General features: G+C 41.2%; 1 protein-coding gene across 3 annotated transcripts in view; it reads left to right on the top strand.

Moving 5' to 3' along the window:
• The window catches only part of pde9aa (phosphodiesterase 9aa), a 33,150-nt gene that overhangs the window by 11,666 nt on the left and 1,040 nt on the right, over positions 1 to 20,444 (top strand). For 2 of the 3 annotated variants that reach the window (XM_074658282.1, XM_074658281.1), the window contains exons 4-16: positions 46 to 89; positions 1,935 to 1,989; positions 4,240 to 4,310; positions 9,913 to 9,997; positions 10,826 to 10,889; positions 11,446 to 11,520; positions 14,491 to 14,577; positions 14,708 to 14,812; positions 15,958 to 16,040; positions 16,162 to 16,318; positions 17,090 to 17,203; positions 18,661 to 18,765; positions 19,054 to 19,182. In XM_074658282.1, the coding sequence (XP_074514383.1) occupies positions 46 to 89; positions 1,935 to 1,989; positions 4,240 to 4,310; positions 9,913 to 9,997; positions 10,826 to 10,889; positions 11,446 to 11,520; positions 14,491 to 14,577; positions 14,708 to 14,812; positions 15,958 to 16,040; positions 16,162 to 16,318; positions 17,090 to 17,203; positions 18,661 to 18,765; positions 19,054 to 19,182 (1,174 nt within the window). Of the gene's footprint in view, positions 1 to 45; positions 90 to 1,934; positions 1,990 to 4,239; positions 4,311 to 9,912; positions 9,998 to 10,825; positions 10,890 to 11,445; positions 11,521 to 11,633; positions 11,709 to 14,490; positions 14,578 to 14,707; positions 14,813 to 15,957; positions 16,041 to 16,161; positions 16,319 to 17,089; positions 17,204 to 18,660; positions 18,766 to 19,053; positions 19,183 to 20,444 lie in introns of all 3 variants that reach the window. The other variant, XM_074658280.1, reaches the window with a different exon arrangement.

The raw sequence follows: 20,444 nt of genomic DNA, 5'->3' as shown, positions 1-20,444 counted from the left end.
GTGTGTGTGTGTGTTTGTGTGTGTGTGTGTCCTGTTGTGTTGAAGGTCACCGTACCGAGTGGTGCCTATGACTGGAGGGGGGCTTGCTGGTGAGTTCCAGGGACCACACACACACACACACACACACACACACACACACACACACACACACACACATACATACACCAACATACACCAACATACACCAACATACACACACACTCACCCAGGAAAACATCTATAAAAAGCTCCTGATCTCATAACCACTTCACTTCAATAGTTCTGAGCCATATACGTGGTTTTATGGAGACTTAACATCACATCAGTGGTAGAGCTGTAGTGCTGAACTCGGACACTGACCTCCTAAAACTCTGTTCTCGTCTTCACTCACTCATCGTTGCTCCTCACTCTGCTCACAACAACCTGAATCACTTCACACACAATCGCTGACTGGCAGAAACGTTCCCCTCATGTAAAAAGAGCAAAGATAGAGACATAGAGCAAAGATATAGAGACATAGAGCAAAGATATAGAGACATAGAGCAAAGATATAGAGACATACAGCAAAGATATAGAGACATAGAGATGTGAACAGCTGTCATAGCTCATCAGCAGCACGATGATGAAAGAGCACAGGTTCGCATTACTAATAGTTGAACGTTCAACAGCTCAGTGCCAGTATCACTGTATGAAATGGTTGTCAAAAGAAGACTGCATCAGTATATGTGATGTTTTTTGCTCTGCTGTCACATCCATCTGAACTCTGAAGTCTTTATTCTGCTCACATGTCAAAATGCCAGTCATTGCAGTTTGACCTGCTCACAACACCTGAAAATCTCTTTTACAGCACACCAACAGCAGAGCGGCTTTAACTCTAATAAATAAAACACAACGACGGCCTGCTGTGTAACCCAGTTTGTTTTCCCAGAGACTGCTGTGTACAGTATGGATGTTAATGTATTCAGTGTGTTTGGTTCTGATGGAGATGATGAAAATCTCTGCTCACACACAAGGTGTGAAAGAGATAGAAGCCTGCAGGGAAAGCATCCTCAGATGACCTCAATAAAGCAAACACACTATTCTCATTCTGTTTCTTTAAATTCTGGGTTAAAAATGGTAATATATAATCTACTCAAGTTACCAAAAATATCCTCAAATACTGAATTTCGGATTAGTTTAGTCAGCATCAACCTACTAGGCTTCATCCCAGAGCCACCTCACATGATGATGAAGCATCCTGTTTTTAACCAGTAATACTCACTAAAGAAGCAGCTTGTTAAAGTGAAATAATTCAGCATGTTGAATGTGTTGTCTGAGAGTGACGATCCGCTCCAGCTGAACCGGCTTAATTAATCACAGAGAGGAATTTTTTAACAACAGGTTGTGCTGACCTCTGACCCTCGCATGAAACATGGAATGTGAGTGACACAATGTACAAACGACTACCGACCGACAATTTCTCGTCCGTCTTTCTGTTTTGTTTTTTTAACGATTTCTCTGCGCTGTGAGTTTATTGGCCCGCGGTGTTGAACTTTGCCCGCCACAGTGGAGCTGTTAGCCAATGGCAGGGCTTTGTTTGTGAGTGTGGGACGAGGAATCACAAGTGTTCTTGTTAACACATGAAGCTGTCAGCTGCTTCCTATCCGACGGTGAGAGCAGCAGAGGGAAGAGGGCACATTTTATTTCTCTTTTTCTCTTCTCACTTTTTCTGGCTTTGCCATCTGTTGCTTCGGCCATCTGACGCTCTCCGGGTCGACTTACATAACCCCTGCATGTATGTACAGTACTTCTAGTTCTTCTATTGTATTTCTAATGAGATATTCTGCCTCAGTGGATTCAAGCTGTTTACCCCAGACTCCTCTACTGTCTGTGTGTGTGGACCAACAGTCTGTTGACAGTGCATGTGGGTGGGTGTGTTTATATCTAACACAGCTCCACGCTCGCTCTCTCCTCAGATAAAGAGGAGCTCTTTCAGAATGTACTGACGCAGGTAGCAGAGCAGTTTTCAAGGTAAGCAGCTGTCTGAGCGTGTTTACACCTTCACTCTTCACTCACTGTGCTGCTGCAAATCTTTCTCACTTTTATTTTTTATGACTATAAGTCATTTCTTTAGCTTCTATTAGTCTCTAATGTTTCCTCCTCTTTTAATCAGGTTACTTATACTTGTGAGTTTTTTCTAGATTCCATTTTTGGTGAAAACCTCATATCTCCAAAACCTAAGACAGACCTAAGAAAAACAGCTTGATCATAATGTACCTTTTGATTTATGCAACAGTTTTTTTTAATGTATTTCATAATCCCAAGAGGCAGGAGGACTGCCTCCACTTATATCCTCTTAGAGTTTCAAGGTTTCCAGCCAGCAGCTGCAACATGTGAATGTTACTGTGTCCTGTGGTGCTCCTGTCTCTTCTAATCAACTCATTCATATCTGCCTCTCGGCTTTGTCTTTGCACTTTTCAGTGATCTTCCCCACTGATCCCAGACATGATTTCACTGCTTCTTCTCTGCTTCAGCTCTCATGTCATGTTTATTCACATTTTTATCCTCCAATCACACCTCATGTACAGGTACAGTTTTACTGATGCATACTGTAGGAGCAGATGTGCACAGGACAGGACAGGACAGCAGTCCACTGGTGCAGCAGGACATAAGCCTGTTGGTGCTAATCGTGTGGTCTGTCTGCAGCATTGGAGTATGAATAGGCAGATATGATATGAAGTGATATAGACTGATAAAATGATTTCTCAGTAGTTAAAGCTACAGTGATGGCACTGTTACAGTAATAACTTAAACCAGTGGATTCCCAATCTGGGGTCTGTGCCCCCCTTAGGGGGGCGCCAAAGATCACAGTGGGTGTGCCAGGATTTATCTGCTCTGAGGTTGTCAGAATTTGATTTGCTCATGTATAACTAAAATAACACACTTACTGGATAATTTATACAAAGGACTGGATATAAAACTATTTAAAAAGATATATTATTTTGCTACCTAGAAGCAAAATCTAACGAAATATTCAGTTTCAATCAATATTTGTTGGTGTTTAGCCTTTCAAAAACAACATTTTCACCGTGGTAAAAACTTAAACAAAAATCCCATAATAACCTTTCAGCATATTATAATTCAAGTGTTCTGAGAGAAAACTAGACTTCTGCACCTCCTCATGGCTGTTTTCAGGCTTTAAAACATCTAGCCTGTGACAGGAGACTTTAGCCAATCACAGGTCATTTCAGAGAGAGAGCGTTCCTATTGGCTGTTCATTCAACGGAGGCAGCTGTCAATCACTCGCGAACTCCGATCAAACGGTCAACACTAGGCAGCGCTGATCAAATATGAATTATTCTGTTACTGTAATGCCTATTTCTCTCCTCAAAGTTTTCTCACAAACCTTCTCATTTTAACAGAATATTGATTCATATTTGATCAGCGCTGCCTAGTTTGACCGTTTGATCGGAGTTTGCTAATTTAAAAACAGGCAGTGTGGGGGACAGCCCAACATGTGGAGGCAGAGCGTTCCAGAGCTTTGGAGCTGCAACTGAAAAGTTTCGGTCACCCCTGAGCTTGACCTTTGACCTCGGGACAGTCAGAAGTAACTGCTCAGTGGATCTGAGTGTCCTTGATAAAATATGTGGTTTTAAAAGGTCTGAGAGATAAGCTGGAGCTTGCCCATTTAATGATTTATATGTTAATAATAAAATCTTAAAATCAATCACGCTGACGAGCTGCCGCATTCTGAACAAGCTGCAGGCGAGACAAAGAGTCTTGGCTAACACCAACGTGAAGGGCATTACATTAATCAAGATGTGTGGTGATAAAAGCATGCAATACCTTTTCAAAATCATTAAAAGATAAAAAGGACTTGAACATCAATAAACAAATGAATTCAGTTTGAGGTAGCCTATAGATTGGAAATCCTGGAACCTCCAAATGTTTTAATATCTATTTCATAAATGACCTAAAATGAATAGTTGATTAATGTTGTTGTTGATTTTCAGCTGAATTCATCTACTAACCGCTGCACTTCTGGTGGATATTACAGCATGTTTACTTTGTAGAGTTTGCAGATATGTTCAATACACAAAAGATACAGTAGAGCAGTGCAGGGATGTATAGAAAGAGCGGCTAATACTATATTAAATGTAAGCTGTAAATATCCACCTGCTGCAGAAAAGTGTGAATATACAAAAAGGTTTATTGTTGTCATAGAGACCATCTCATATGTCCTTCCTTGTCTCCCTCCCATCTGCTGCCATCTGTCCTCAGGGCGTTCAAGATCAACGAGCTGAAGACCGAGGTCACCAACCGTCTCGCCATGTTGGAGAAGAGAGTGGAGCGTAAGTCTGTTCCCACCACCTCACCGTCACATTTACTGTCACATTGATATGCTCACAAAAAAAATAAGTTTAATAGTTTAAAAAGTTTAATTACAGTCTGAATTTATATTTTTACGTTCTAATCTCAGGGTTACGCTGAGCCTTATGAAGATTAATGGATGGTTTTGATTCATCATCACTTTCACATCCTCTGGAAAGAAATGACATATATATACATTTCTTAACTTACTAATTTTCAGTCAAGTCATTTCGAAGTCCTCTGATATAATAATGTGAAACTTCCCATTCCAGTGATCCTGTTGCTCAGTCAATCACAAGTAAACTGGCTGGCTGAAGTGATGAACAAGTGCTTTATTTCACAGGGAAACTCTTCAAAATTTACCACCATGTTTTGCACAAAAATAAATATATTGCACATTTTGCCAAATAAGGCATAAGGGGGATACTTCAGTCTTCAGCCATGCTAGCAGCTCTGTGCTCTGTGTTACCATTATTACTATCGTGTACTAACATTTGCTCATTAGCACTAAACACAAAGTACAGCTGAGGCTGATGGGAATGTCATTAGTTGTGCAGGTAATTGGTCATAAACCAAAGGAAACGGACATGCTGGTATTAGAGGTGAAGTTCGGGGATCACCGGATCATGAATGAAGATCCATCCAGGTGTAGCCAGTAGGCCTAGTGGTTGAGATATTTCAGTCTGGCCCGCCTAAACGACTGAGGAAAGATAAAGATGAATTTCTGTCTGTACAGTGAGTTGTAAGCTTGTCAGTGTTACGTTCATGGAGTTCACTTTAGCTAGCTTTGAATTAGCTCTTTAGAACCACAGAGGCAATAGTATTAAGCAGTGTGCAGTAGTGCCTAGACTGATTAGTATAGAGATAAGAGCATGCCTTCACTTCATGTTGTCTGAACTTCTGTTCCTCCACAGTTTATGGGTCTGTGATTAGATAACTGGAAGCTGCAGCAGGTTATGTGGTCTGCTAACCCACCTCCAGAGGCTGTTGACCTCGTGCTGTTACTATTAGCATCTACTGAACATTGACCACATTTTAAAGGACATCTTCACACTTATACAACATCCACCGTGGGGTCGTGCACCGATGCCCTGTCCTCCTCAGCTGGCCTTTATCAGGCTCCAGGTTTCATGAACTGTATAGAGGAAGTGTTTTCTGCTCCCTGTAGTTTTCACCTGCATGTCCGATGGCATCTTAGCACTTGGTAGATGTGTCAATTCTCTCAAGATAAAAGCCAGCTATAAAATGCGATCAATAAAAGAGGTGTTGTGATAGCCAGGCTCGCTGCGCTGTCCTAACACCATGCTTTTATAATATAGAGTGTTCTCAGCAGGTCAGCTGCTGTAGTGATTACCCACAGGAACATTTAATCAGTGACCGTTTTGCAATCATTACATCCTTCCTAGTAAGGCTGTATTAAAGATAAAGGTCAAGTTGAATAAGTGAGTCGTCCATCGAGTCGGTGTCGAGTCAGAGCAGAATAACTTCAAATACAAGTTCACATGTTCACGTCTCTAAAATGTGGCACGTTGCATTCATTGTGGGATTGATAGTAGAAAGTAGTGCACATGCCATGGACATTTCATTTTCTGTCCCATTGTGTACAAACCATAACAGTGTAAATAGGGAGTGATTTCAGACACAGACAGCTATGCTAACTCTTGTTTACCTCACACAACAACACAGAACATATATAAGTTACAAACATCAATATAATCCTCTATCTCAGTATATGACATTTTATATCCAAATATTGATATGAAATACATTGTTATGGTTCCTTTTGCAGATAACATAACCAGACAGGAATGTCTGTTTTTGATTAATCCTGCAGATTAAATGCCTGACAACTCGAGATACTTCATCACAATGATCCAACACATCTAAGTTGATAAATATTGAATTTTGGATCAATAAAAATCCAGTATTACAGTAAGTTGGAGCAGTCCTTTTAGTGTTTTACAACACTGCCCACAATGGCTGTAAACACTCAGGAGTATTAAAAGATAGGTTCAGATTTATGTCTGTGTTAGCTGGTTGAAAAGTTTCCCTTTAATAGATCAATACTCACATGCCAAGTGATCCCTTCCTTTTGCAAGTGCACTGTCCTTGTTCTATGGAAAAAAATGTTTTCTAATATTCAGCTGAAGCAAATATGAGGCTTCAGCAGTCAGATGAAGTTTGTCCTGGCTGTGTGTGTGTAGGTTTATTGCCCTCTGACTACTGTTGCTCCTAAAGTAGTGTTATTATCGTATGGATGGCATCTGAGCGAGGCCAACGACCTTACCATGGTTTGCACTCGGTTTGCTCATGTTACTGCAGTCTTGGAAACGGAGGATTGAGCAGAAGGGTACTCAGTTGGTTGCAATCTGCCACGACACCACTAGATGTTACCAAATCCTACACAGTGTGCCTTTAAATGGGTAGTTTGGGTGTTTCTCAGTGGGGTTGTACGAGCTACTTCTCCATAGTCAGTGTATTACTACAGTAGATGGAGTTTGGAGAAACAGACAGGAGTACCAGCAGGGAGCAAAGCAATGTCCTGCTGTGGACGGGACGGCAGCAAGACGCATTTTAGACACCTATTATCAGTTTAAGTGTACGCTATAGTGTTGAACGGTATACTGATACTAGAAAGGTGCAATACCCTGCCATTAGAAAAAGTACAATACCCTATTTTATTAGTACCGGTACTTTAAGAATGACAGTGCATAGACTGTATATAAGAAGTGGACGTAGTCACTGTGACGTCACCCATTGGTTTGTGGACTGCTGTTTTGAAGCCTCGAGGATCTGAGGGTGGATCTACGTAAATTGACTAATAGAGGCCGGCAGGATATAGGAATAACTATGGTCAGATTATCATAGTGTTGTCTCCCTTTAATTAGTAATGAACACAGTGAAGACCCCATCAGTGTGTTGGTGGATGTGATGTGATGTGACATAACTGCGTTAGTGTTTCCTGTGTGACCTCAGTGTTTGTAGGTGTGTAGTACGGTGTTGCAAGAGACACCTACACATGTGCATAATTTCCCACGCACGGCTACACTGTAGCTGGCAGCCATTTTGGCCGACGTCTCCTTCTGTCTCTGACTACATGTGTTTTGCCACGTGATACGGCTGCAATTTCATAATAGCCCCCCCATGTGCTGACCCTTTCAGTCACCATGACAACATGACCTGAGTTTGCTTTGGTCACCATGGCGATTTCCCCAACACTTTACCGTAGGCAGCTTTCTTGTGAAGCAATGTGGCGGTGGACTGATCAACAGGTGTGGGCTGAGCACAGAACTTCAACTAAAAATGTGAATTTGTATTAAATAGTAAACAGGAAACAAGAAAGAATGAAATGTTTCTAAAAACATTGTCCAATGAAACAAAAGATTATGATGAGTTTTCACATAAAAAATAAACAATTCAATTAAAAGTGCACCGAATTTAGAATATTATATTAGAAGATGTATTTCCAACATTAAATTCACATCAAATTCTACTTCCTGGGGTTGTGGCCAGTTCAATTCAAATCCCTACTTTTGACTTAAGCTGGGATCTTAAACTGGGACTGTCCGGAGAACTGCTCTGCAGGACAGACGTCAGCTGACACCAACTGCCCAAGTTTGATGATCCCACTTTCAGTCGCCACTCTCCCTGACTGCTTCTACTGTAGTAGTAGTTTCAGATCTGACGCACAGCCACTTCACACAAGCATGCCAATTGCCTGGATACCTGGTCGCTATGGCAACACCATGGCGCCCACACAGATCTCCATCCTCTCATGACTTTGGTCGCCATGGTCACCTATTCTAACGGGAGCTGCAGTGTTGTCGGAGGCGACCTTTTCTGATTCAGCAGAAAGAGGTGGATTGATGGAGGATGCAGAGTCACATAAAGAGTTCTGATAGCAGCCTCAGATACAATCAGACAACAGACAGCAATTAATATTAATTCTGGTGGACTTCATGTAGTCTACTGCAGGCTCAGTGAGTGGCTTTTACTGATTTCATGTTGTGCAGCTGCAGAATCTGTTTCCCTCTCTCAGTATCCACCTCCTACACCACTGCTGCTTTCTCTCAGTCTCTCAACTTATTTACATGAACTTCATGGGGCACTCAGTATGGTTTCAGCATAAAGTTGCCATCATTAATCTGCTGGGGCTTCAGTCCATACTACTGTAGGTTGACATTTTCAAGCCCTCAAAGTGCAGCACAGCAATAAGTGACTGACTGCCTCGGTTAGACTCCCAAATCGGACACGAACACAGACAGCTGTGGACAGCTGCAGACACCACGGATGGAGTGGTTCTGTTTGTATTGTCCGTTTGGAGGACACGTTGTAGCATAGTAACCGCGCGGACAAGAGGTCACAACAAATTGGCGGTACGTGGACGTCCGGACAGAGCCTACGCGTAAGCTTCGGTTAGGATGCTTTCCGCGAGGACGGCCGCACGAACATGAGCTGACGTAGAAACATGAAGAGGAAACATTTAGACCTTCTATACTCCATGAGGGTTTCTCATCGCGGCAAACGGACATTCTCAAAGCTCCTCAAAGTTCAACATTTTGTCCGCCCATCCGCGTCCAAGTAGATCTGAAATCTGCAAAAACTCTTGCGAGACTTGCTGACTTATTCTAACCCTAACTTTTCGAGGTCAATACCTAACCTTAACTATTCAGGGTCAATGCCTAACCTTAACCATCTCGCGAGAGTTTCTCCAACTCGCGGGTTACCTTCTAGACACAACCATAAATCAAGCTTATACACCCTCCGATGATGAAATTTACGTCACACGTACCCTCGCATACTCGCGTTCATGGAAAGTATAACTTTGCCTCACATAACCCCAATCACCAGTAGGAATTTCATACACATATATGGGACTGCCCCAAAACAGCCTTCATTCCTTTTGGAAGATGCAACTTGAATTTTTCTGAGGATCCAGCCTTTCATTGTAAATGACACCTCACAGTTGCTACATAGAATATGGCCGGCTGGGATGTTGGCGGCCAGGAAGCTCATCACCCAAAGTTATATTTTTCTCCACAAACTGACACAAAATCACTGGCTCACTGTCTACTGGAAGTCATCTTTCATCAACCTGATCACCTGCTGGAATAAATGCAGTTCACAGTTGCTATGAAAGAGTTCTAAATACTTCTTTGAGCCATCAGTGTAAAGGACAGACTTGTTATTTGTTATCTTTTACTTTTTTTAATGTCGTATGAAGTGGAGGATATGCAGGGATGGGAGGATAAGTGTGCTTCTTGTTTTGTTGATTGATTGCTTGATTGACCAACAAAATGAATGGACATTGAACGCCAAAAATAAAAATAAATCTTTTGTATGCCAGTGTGAGCCACAGTAGAGACCTGACCATGTTGCTCCGACCCCTCACTCACCAAAAGCCATGTAAGGCCATTTACCCTGTTAATGTAGCTCAATGGCCCACAGATGCTCCGGGAAACTTTATATGTTTGCAGCTACAAATGGTAACAAGAGGTTAATAGTTTGAAAAATGTTAACTTTAGTGGGATTTTAATAAATTACTCTGTCTCTCTGTCTTTCTGTCTGTCTGTCTGTCTGCAGTGGAGGGGATGAAGGTGGTGGAGATTGAGAAATGTCGCAAAGACATCAAGAAGCTCCGTGAGGAGATGGCATCCAGGAACAACAGGTGACAGCAACAACAGAAGCAACTCTCTGCTCGGTATTCACTGAATGTCTCTGGTCTTTAGGGGGATCCATTAGTCCAATCTAACGAACACAGAGGAGAGTGTCTCTAGCTCCTGTCTTATTAACAGACTGATAAACTGTCATGGGACAGCTGATCCTGGTTGTTGGAATCCTCTGTTTACTATCAACCTTACCTTACTGTAAATGCAGAGCGGTAGGTATTGCATTAGTATCAGTATTAGTATCGAAAATAGTGCTGAAACAATTAGTATATTAATGAATGAATCACGTGTCAGAAAATTAATCAACCACTGTTTTGATATTCAATGAGTCATTTAAAGGTAGAGTTGGTAGTGCTGTTCAAAAACATTTTCTGTTATATTTGTTGAAATTCTCGTCACATCCCGACAGCAATCAATAACTCAAATATTCTGACAAAAAAAAGAAAAAATCTGCTATCTGTGGCCGTCACCGGGCTGTAATAAACCATTTAGTATTATTATATAGTATTGATTTAGTATTTAGTTGTTCAGTTATTTAATACTTTAGTATTACCCTAAATAGCAGTACATGCAGCCGAAGTATCAGAGTTAGTAGTAATAATATAATAACTAGACTAGTAGTAGAAGAAGTAATTGAGAGTAAGGCTGGTGAAGGTTCACTGATAACACGGTCATTTTACTGACTGAGGATCTTATATATATATATATATATATATATTATATATTATTAAATTTAATACATTTAATATTATTATTTTAGAATTAGTAGAATTAGTACTTTTATTTTTATTTCTTCGTAGCTTCAAGCTTTTTTTTTTATTTTCCAGTAACTTCCAGGAGGACAATAATAAGAAGCTTACCCCGCGCAGAGACGTGCCCTCCTACCCAAAGGTAAGGTTTCTACCACACACTGTGTGTTGCTGTTAGCCAGGTGAGTCTGCTGATGTCAGGTGTACTAAGAAATACCACCTCCATTGTAGTTCCAGGAACCAAGATAGAACAAATGTTTGTTCTCAAACACGTGGGTCCACATGCACGTTTAGCTTTGATGTCACGGTTTTATAGATATTGATCAGGTTTGGTCCATGTCTATTCCCAGAAATCAGTCAGTGCAGGTCAATAAGACACTGTGAGATAATCATCATCTCATCTCGGAGAACACACCAGTGAATCCAAGTTGTATTTTAGAAACACAATCACCTGTTGACAGCTAGTGCTCTCTTCAGTGTGGCTGCTGGTGATATTTGTTGCACATTGACATTGACTGAACATTTTAAACACTTCCTGTCTGTGGTGGGATACAACAGTCCAAATAAAGTAGAATATTGGGGATGTTATTAGGTTATATGCATGAATATTACAGTAGGTGTGCGTAGTGGTGTGTAGAGGTGTGGCCCAGAGCCAGGCGGAAGCAGACAGGGTTAACTGCCAGCTCTGTTGCCTGCAGTACATGCTGTCACAACACACCATTGACGCCCTCAAAAAACCCGCCTTCGACGTCTGGCTGTGGGAAGCCAATGAGGTAAGACTGAGCAACTCGCTGAACCCGTCTCACCTGCAACTCCCCTCTCTCCTCCCCTCTCCTCTCCCTGTCTCCCTGCTGCCCTCTCTGTGTGTGTGTGTGTGTGTGTGTAGTACCACCTGTCTAAGGAGACAGTAGAAGCTCTTAGATTGCCTACATTCGATGCTTGGCAGTGGGAGCCTAATGAGGTGAGACTCACGCCCTCATGTGATTAATCCAATGATTATTTTTTCATCAAGGACAGGTCAATAACTGTTAATTATTACTGATTCATCATCATTATCAATCAGTAAATATGCTATTTATAATTTCCTAATTGTTCAATGATGTGACGTCATTAATGGTCAAAAGTCTTTTGCTTAAAGTAGGAGAGAAAAACGTGTTTTAAATGTCAGCTGCCCGACATTACCTACCATAAACTGACCTTTCTATGATAGCAGACATTTTGACTTGTCAAACACGGGTGCACCTGATAATGTTAGAATAGTGCCCATAATGATTCAACCAGATTCAGGTGTGTTATGCTAGCAGCAGCTAACGTAGCCTGGAGCCTCTAACCTGCAGCAGAGATGAGCATCGGGCTACAGAGGTCTGATCACATCACTTCTTTCTAACTCCACACCTCCAGTTTTCTTTTACTTTACAAACTTGTAGTCTTCAGACCCAACCGACGCTGACTCAAGTGACATCACTTGAGGACATTAATCAGACTTCACACTAAAGGCTTCGTACCACTTACAGTGTGCAGTAAAACCCCTGTAAACACACTTTGATGATGATGATCCATTCATCCATTTTCTGCCACTTACCCGTGGCCGGGTTGCGCTGGCAGCCTTAGGCTGTCGTTCCCCAGCAACGTCTTCTAGCTCCTCCTGGAGGATCCTGAGGCGTTCCCAGGCCTACCCTGGGATCTCATACCAGTTGAACATGACTGGAACACCTCCAAAGGAAGAAGCCCAGGGGGCATCTCCATCAGATGCTCGGGCTGCCTTCAACGAGACTCTGTGTGAAAGCAAAGCAGGATTTTATGACAGTAGATATGCGTGATTTTAGCTTCAATTCAAAGGCTAAACTAATATTTCAACCATCTGCTGGTCATGAGAAACAGGGGATCTCCTAAACTATCTGTATGAAGTTCAGTCTTGATAATCAGTTATTTGTTTGTGAGCTCTTTGTGACACCAGAGAATATAAATAATCACAACAGATTCAGTGCTGCGTGACCTGCTGTCAGTCACAAGAATTTCCCCATGTGGCTCCGTGTAGTGCTGATGATGACATCATCCAAACTGTTAGTTCACATTACTTCATGTTTACAGCTCTTGGTTGATTTGTAATAAGCCCGTGTGAGCATGAAATCGATCAGAAATATAAGACAGCAATGAAATGTCAAAACTATGTTATAAAACTATTTATAATCTGGATTATTAAAAAGGATGAATTTATCAATGAAATATCAATAAATGCAGATGAGAGTAAAATACATTTATCTTGTATAAGACATTTTTAGGCTACCAAAATGTTACAATTAAGACTAATACAGGTTGGTGTATATGTGCAGATACTTCATTTAAGGGGAAGCTGTATCTTTGCACCCTTTTACAAATACAAAGTCCAGTGTGAAACATGGATTTACAGTTAAGGGAATTAGTGTGTTATTGACTTCTCACAACTAATAATAACCTTATAATAAACTAATGACCTTATCATTGTCTTCATTGACATTGATGTGTCATTAATCTTTGCCAGTATGTCAACATACACAATGCAAGTGCTCTGGAACTGGAACAAATAACTGTAATGCATTATAAATTATATTTGTTTGACAAGTGAAAATGTGTGCTGTGAAAAAGGTCTCCAGCATAAGGGGAGAGAAAACAGAGTCCATGCTGAAGTCTCTGGACTCATGGACCGACCAGGACTCTGTGCTACTCAGCTGCAGCAGGGTGATGTTGGGTCAAAGGGTTCAACTAGGTCAAGTGGACATCCGGATTTAGCCGTATTCATGCCGGGCCACTCAGATGCTGTTGTTTGGCAGTAAAAGCCCACTTGATATTTTTGCTTATCCCAAGCCTAATCCTGATTCAGAGAACTATTGTGTTATAGTTGCACCTTTTGTTCCCCCTCACATTTACAAGAACTCACACGTTGAAACTGAACTACAGTATCAAACCTGCATGGTGTAAGATCCACAGGGCCAATACTACCTTTCTTATGAATACGATTTTATTTGATTTTATTAAATAATTACAACAAAACAAGGTGATTATTCCAAATAACATTTTAAAACAAATAAGATTAATAAAAGAAAACAAATACAAACTAATTCACAAAAAATAGTTTTTTAAGATGAAATAAATGGATATTTCATTTTGAAATTCCAGAAACATTTTCATTTTAAAAAAGTGTTTCCTTTTCTCTTTCCTCTTTGTGGAATGAGAAAAGCCTATGAACTGTGGAACTGCATTATTCATGGGTAGCAACATATTTACTGTAGTTTTGTGGTTGTTTAAAGACAGCAATAACCCATAATCCAAACCACCAAGCTCCTTTAGCTCAGTGGTTTTCAAAGTGGAGTCCTTGAGTGGGTTCCAGGGGGTCCTCTGCAAAAAGGAGAGTAATTTCCTACTATAACTTCACCCAGAAGCAGCACAATGACAGAACGTGTGACTATTTTGGTCATGGATTTCACACATTTTCTGTAATAAAACATCTAAAAGCAAAAATCCAATCAGATGTGAAAATGTTTGGGAACCAGTACTTTAGCTTCTATCCATCTTTTGATGTGAAATGTATATTGCTCTGCACAGTATAAACACACACTATGATAAAAGTGATCTGTCCAAATTCAAAAGAAAGAATGTTTTTAAATCATTTTCATCAGTGCTAAATATCAAAAGTCAAAGGACATCATATCTCTATTCCTTACTGTTTACAGACCTGTCACTGATCCGCCCCTTTGTTTTCCCAGATGCTGAGCTGTCTGGAACATATGTACCATGACCTGGGCTTGGTCCAAGACTTCAACATCAACCCTATCACACTCAAGAGATGGCTGGTGAGACCTGGACCCAGTACCACCTGCACATTCAAATAGAAAGCAACCAACAATCTCCCTGTTGAACGGGGCTTTTCTCTAAATACTCAACCATCTCACACCTCCTGTCTGTCTGTCTCTCCCTGTGTAGCTTTGTATTCATGACAACTACAAGAATAACTCCTTCCACAACTTCCGCCACTGTTTCTGTGTCACCCAGATGATGTACAGCATGATCTGCCTCTGCAGCCTTCAGGTAATCAGCTTCTTACAGACTCGACTGCTGTGAGACTTCAAGCTTGACTAAATAACGACTTGACTGCTGTGAAACTTGAAAGCACAGTTTCAGGTTTTTACCTGGTATAATAATAATAAAATCTGACAATGACAGACGTTACATGACATTACATGCATATTTGGTCCCAGTTACATAAAAAGCAGTGAAAGGTCGAGATGTTGTTAATTAAATTACCTTTTGGTGTAATTTTACTCAATTGAAGATTTTATGAAATCAGTCATTTATCCTGTAAGATTCCAATACCTTTAAATAATAAGAAAAACCCCAACCCCAAATCTGTGTGTAAGTCATGGCTCCATGGCTCCTTCTGGTCGTTGATATAGTATTCACAACCAACACTGTTCTCTTTGGTAAAAGAAATGAATGTTATAAGTTACTATAAACTAGATATTTTGTTCTTAATATGACTTCTGCTTATGTACTGTGGAAATACAGTTAGGTGATGGTAGTCCCTGCTGGGGTAATACTTAATATTTTCACACTATTTCCATTTCTGCTGACCAGAATGTGTATTAAGTATAATTTGGGGTTTGATTCTCACTGCATCTCTGAACGTTACACGTTGTGTTATAAGTAAAGCCACAAACAAAGATATTCCTGAAGCAGCTTCAGTACCATGACTGCATACGACCACCTGCAGAATGCACCATTGTATTGTGATACATGCAGTCATGCTGTAGTTGTAATGAGACAGGTGGAGTGAACAAGCTGGGCCGTGAAAAAGAGAGGCGTCAGGGGAGAGAGGATGAGAGGATGGTGGGGGTGTGATGAAGGGGATACGCGTGAAAGAAAGAAAGAAAAAAGGAAAGGAGGAGCTTCTTCTTCTCCCTTGTTGGGGGTGACTATTCACTGGAGGTTTAATTATCACAGGCCTAATGACTGATTATGAAGCATCTGCATCAGCAATGTGCTAACGAGGTCACACACACACACACAGACATTTTATGAGGCCATTAGGAGGGAGGAAGTTGAGATCACACACATTAGCGCAGATATGGACATGATCTTTTAGTGAAAGAATTAATTGATGCATTGATAATACTAATGAATGTGTGCATGTCTGGATTTGTGTGTGTGTGTGTGTGTGCGTGTACATTTTTTAGGAGAAGTTCACTCAGGTCGACGTTTTGATTCTCATGACAGCTGCTGTGTGTCACGATCTCGATCACCCCGGATTCAACAACACGTAAGACACAAACGCACTCTCTCTCTCTTTCTGCCATCTCTTCTTACTCTTTGTCCCTGCTTTCTCTGCATGCTTCTCATTCTCTCTCTCTCTCTCTCTCTCTCTCTCTCTTTCTCTCCAGGTACCAGATCAACGCCAGAACAGAGCTGGCAGTTCGCTACAACGACATCTCCCCTCTGGAGAACCACCACTGTGCTGTGGCCTTCCAGATCTTCTCTCAGCCCGATTGCAACATCTTCTCCAACTTTGACCCCGAGGCCTTCAAACAGATACGACAGGTAGGGCTGTGTGTGTGTGTGTATGTGTGTGTGTGTGTGTTAACATGCCCGTCTTTACAGGAACAGTGTTGTTCCTTAATGTCATTGTCTTCTGTCTCGATCACCAGGTGATGGTGGTTCACTTTCACACTGTGATGAGTAACGCCAGGCTTTAGCTTCTATCTTCATGTTTTTAACCTGTTTTCACTTCTGAATCAGTTTGACATCCTGATATATCCTTTAAACCTTCTGTCTGCTTCTCTCTGAAATTGCTTTTTCGTTTTTCCAAAAATTAGCTAGATATTAATGCAGGGAGTGCAGTTAGTGACAGTGCGGGCTCTATGGTAGCTCTGACAGCTCGACGGAGTAGCAGCGGGGCGGGGCCTAGCGAAGTGCTAATTACATTACAGAAATGTAAAACTAGGTTTAGAAACAGTGTCACCGTTACAGAGTTTTTCCACCAGAGAGAACTGACAAGCTGATATTTCAACTGTAAATGTCCCACTCAGTATGTATCTTGGTCACAATTCTTTATAAAACAGATCTAAGGGATCCGTATCAAGATTGTTAAATTATTATTGGCCGATATCAATTATCGTTATCAGCATTTATAAACTCCCAAATGTCGTTATCAGCATTGGCCTCAAAACTTTAAAGCTACTTAAAGGAAAACCGAAGGGGAAGGAGTTTGAAAAGACAAGGAAAAGAGTTCTACCTACATAACTCAAACTACATCAACAGAAACTGTCCACGCTGCTCAGGGGGAAAACGTGACTTTGTGCTGTTTCTCAGGGAACCATCACACTTATCCTGGCTACAGACATGGCTCGACACGGTGAGATCCTGGACTCCTTCAAGCAGAAAGTCGACAGTTTTGACTACGCCGACGAGGAGCACGCCACCTGTGTAAGTCTGAGGATGCCTCTCGCACCTGCAGGTCAGTTCAGTTGGTCTGGACTCTGGACTCTGTTTCATTTCATGTCCATTTGACTTATATTAGAAATGAAACCAAGAAGAGTAAACAGGACGTTATTCACATCGACAGGAAACTCATTCATTGGACAGTTCTGGTGATGTCATCCGGACCAAATGAACCGAACTACAGGTGTGAAAGTGACCTGATCCTGTCACTGTTTTTGGGTTGTTTTTTCCTCTTATGTGTAGCAGCAGTTGGAGAGGAGTCTGTGTTTCAGTGTGTGGAAAGTAGCATTAACTCTGCTCTGTATTGAAGTACAATTTCGAGGTTTCCATTTTATGCTCCTTTATATTTTATTATATAAATGTGTTAAAATAAGCTCCACCTTGACCAGTTACAACAATAAAATGTTGCTTACACAATTAGGCATTAATGCTAGTAAAACAATAGTATGTAGTGCAATATAGGGGCACCTCGGTAGCTCACCTGGTAAAGTGGGCACCCCAGGTACCAAGGCAAATCCCGTCCGCCGCCCTTTGCTGCATGTCGTCCCCGCTCTCTCCCCCTTTCATAACTATCACTATCAAATAACGGCAAAAAGGCAAATCTAAATAAAATTAAATAAAGGTGTAATGTGTACAATCTGGCCACCTGCAAACAAATAAGGGTCATCATTTCCCCTCTACTACTGGGTCCATACTATCTACCTAACTACTACTACCTTCAACTTGATTAACACTTCTACTTCTTGGTCCTCTCATGGTGGACTGAGAGCAGACTGAGACACTACAGTGACTCACTATCACCTCTAGAGGTACGGGGCTAGCTGCTTAGCAAGCTCATTTCAGTAGATATCTCTGCAAAACAATCCATAGACGTCTCAACACTATAACCTCGTCTCATTCTCTTGATAATGTTAGTTCATTTTTTTCATGTTTTAAACAAAAGTTCTGGCCAGATGTTACACATTGTGCCTTTAAGTTCATTTTGCCGTTATTATTTTTGTACTTTTACTCGAGTAAAGTTTTGAATGCAGGACACAGTGTGGTATCACTACCTTTAGGTAACTAAAGCTATCTGAGTATTTCTTCCACCACTGCCTGTGTGCCTGTGTGCTGTACTGTCTGTCTGTCTGCTGAAGCTTCTAATAACACTGGTCTTCTGATAAATCTACATATAAAGAATATTAAATAATGAGAATGCTCTTTATACATATATATATATTATACATATATACTGTATTGTCAAGCACTAAATTCAATATTTGTACACTACAGTACTTCACTTTACTTTAAGTAAATTAGATCATTGTAGCTGCACAAGATAAAAGTAGCATCAAAGCATTTAACCTCAAGTGGCATCCCATCTCATCATACCAGGTTGCCACCTACTGTTAATAACTCTCTATTCATGGTGACCTTTGCCCTCTGACCCTGTACTCTGGCAGCTGAAGATGGTGCTCATCAAGTGCTGTGACATCTCCAACGAGGTGCGGCCCATGGAGGTGGCTGAGCCCTGGGTGGACTGCCTGCTGGAGGAGTACTTCATGCAGGTGGGTCCATCAGAGGTTTAAGACCAAAACTCACAACACCGTAAAGTGATTTTTAGGTTTGCAGGGTCATTTTTTTCGCATTTCTTCAGAGTAACTATCTGATGTTTGATATTAAAAGAGAAAAGGGAAGCCGTTCTGGGGATTAAGGAATCATCAGAAGAAAAATGATTTTATTCTCTTAATTTATGAGGCATGAACTCCCCCTTGAAGCTGGCAAAGAGAGTCAGCAGAAGACATTTGTCCCTCCTGTTGTTGATGGTGATCTTTCTGTCTGTCTGTGCTGCTCAGAGCGACAGGGAGAAGGCTGAAGGACTTCCCGTGGCTCCGTTCATGGACAGAGAAAAGGTCACCAAGCCGACGGCTCAGATCGGCTTCATCAAGTTCGTCCTCATCCCCATGTTTGAGACTGTGATGAAGGTGAATACGCAGGACAGTGATGATGAAGGTCATAGGAATAGGGTTGTATTTATGTCTGATGTGAATAAGTTATTTTAATGATATCTTCAGTGTTAATCAGCTGGTTGATTTAACACTACTCCGTTATATCGCTGATCAAGTATTTCAACTTTGTTGCTGAGAAGTCTTGTTTTTTTTTCTGTCAATTTCATTCGGCTCTAAATACTACAGTACCCATGAGCCTCAGCTGCCATTGCTTGAGGCAACATTTGGGGCAATAGGGGCAAAGCCCCACCTGCTGGCAGCAGGACAACATGTGGTTTTAGTGGTACTGAGTAACTTCTGGATGAATGACGTAAAACATCCTCAGCTGCTGCTGTTACTCATCATGATTCTACAGTTTAAGGTCTGTGGCTGATAGAACAGGTTTTTTTAATGTTATTTTTTAGGGGGCTTTTTCAATGCCTTAAATGATAGTGAGAGAGAGAGATAGTTATGGAATGGGGAGAGAGAGAGGGGTTGACATAAGGGGCGAACAATAAGCTGATGGCACAAATGTGATGTTAAGTGGGGTTGACTGCCTGTTGTCACATTGAATGAATGTAATGTGAAGCAACAATGCTCCTTTTCCACAGTGTAGTTCATCTTTTGTACTGACTAGTTCAGTGCCCGTTCAAAACGCGTGCCAATCCCTAACACTTGCTTGGCCTCCCAGAAGTTCTGCTTGCAGCGTTTACAGCTCCACAGTACACTACAAGATGTTTCTGAACACATTTGAGGAGAGAAATAGGCATAAATGTAACAAAATATTGATCCATATTTGATCGGCGCTGCCTAGTTTGACAGTTTGGTCGGAGTTTGCGAGTGATTGACAGCTGCCTCCGTTGAATGAACAGCCAATAGGAACAATCTCTCTCTCTGAAATGACCTGTGATTGGCCAAAGTCTCCCGTCATGCGGCTGGCAAACATTGTGTTTTTCTTCTTTCATCTCCCATTACTCATCTGATGACCCTTTGGAGGGGCCCGACCCCCAGGTTGGGAACCACTGGACTAAACTAGCTACCTGTATTATAAAGTAGTATAAACTAGCTCCACCTGGAGCAGCAACAGCAGTGAAATGATGCTCTAATGTTGATGCATCACTATTAACAAACCAATACTGCAGGATGTACTTTTACTTTTAATTCTTTTGCCCAACACTTCTGTACTTTTACTCAAGTAAAGTATTTGAATACTCATTCCACCACTATCAGAAATCACTGTATGGTACTAATACTATATT

The sequence above is a fragment of the Sebastes fasciatus genome, chromosome 14, assembly GCF_043250625.1.
Source record: "Sebastes fasciatus isolate fSebFas1 chromosome 14, fSebFas1.pri, whole genome shotgun sequence".
Lineage (NCBI taxonomy): Eukaryota > Metazoa > Chordata > Actinopteri > Perciformes > Sebastidae > Sebastes > Sebastes fasciatus.
Note: the sequence above shows the minus strand (reverse complement) of the source record. Positions and strands in the feature narration are given on the sequence as shown.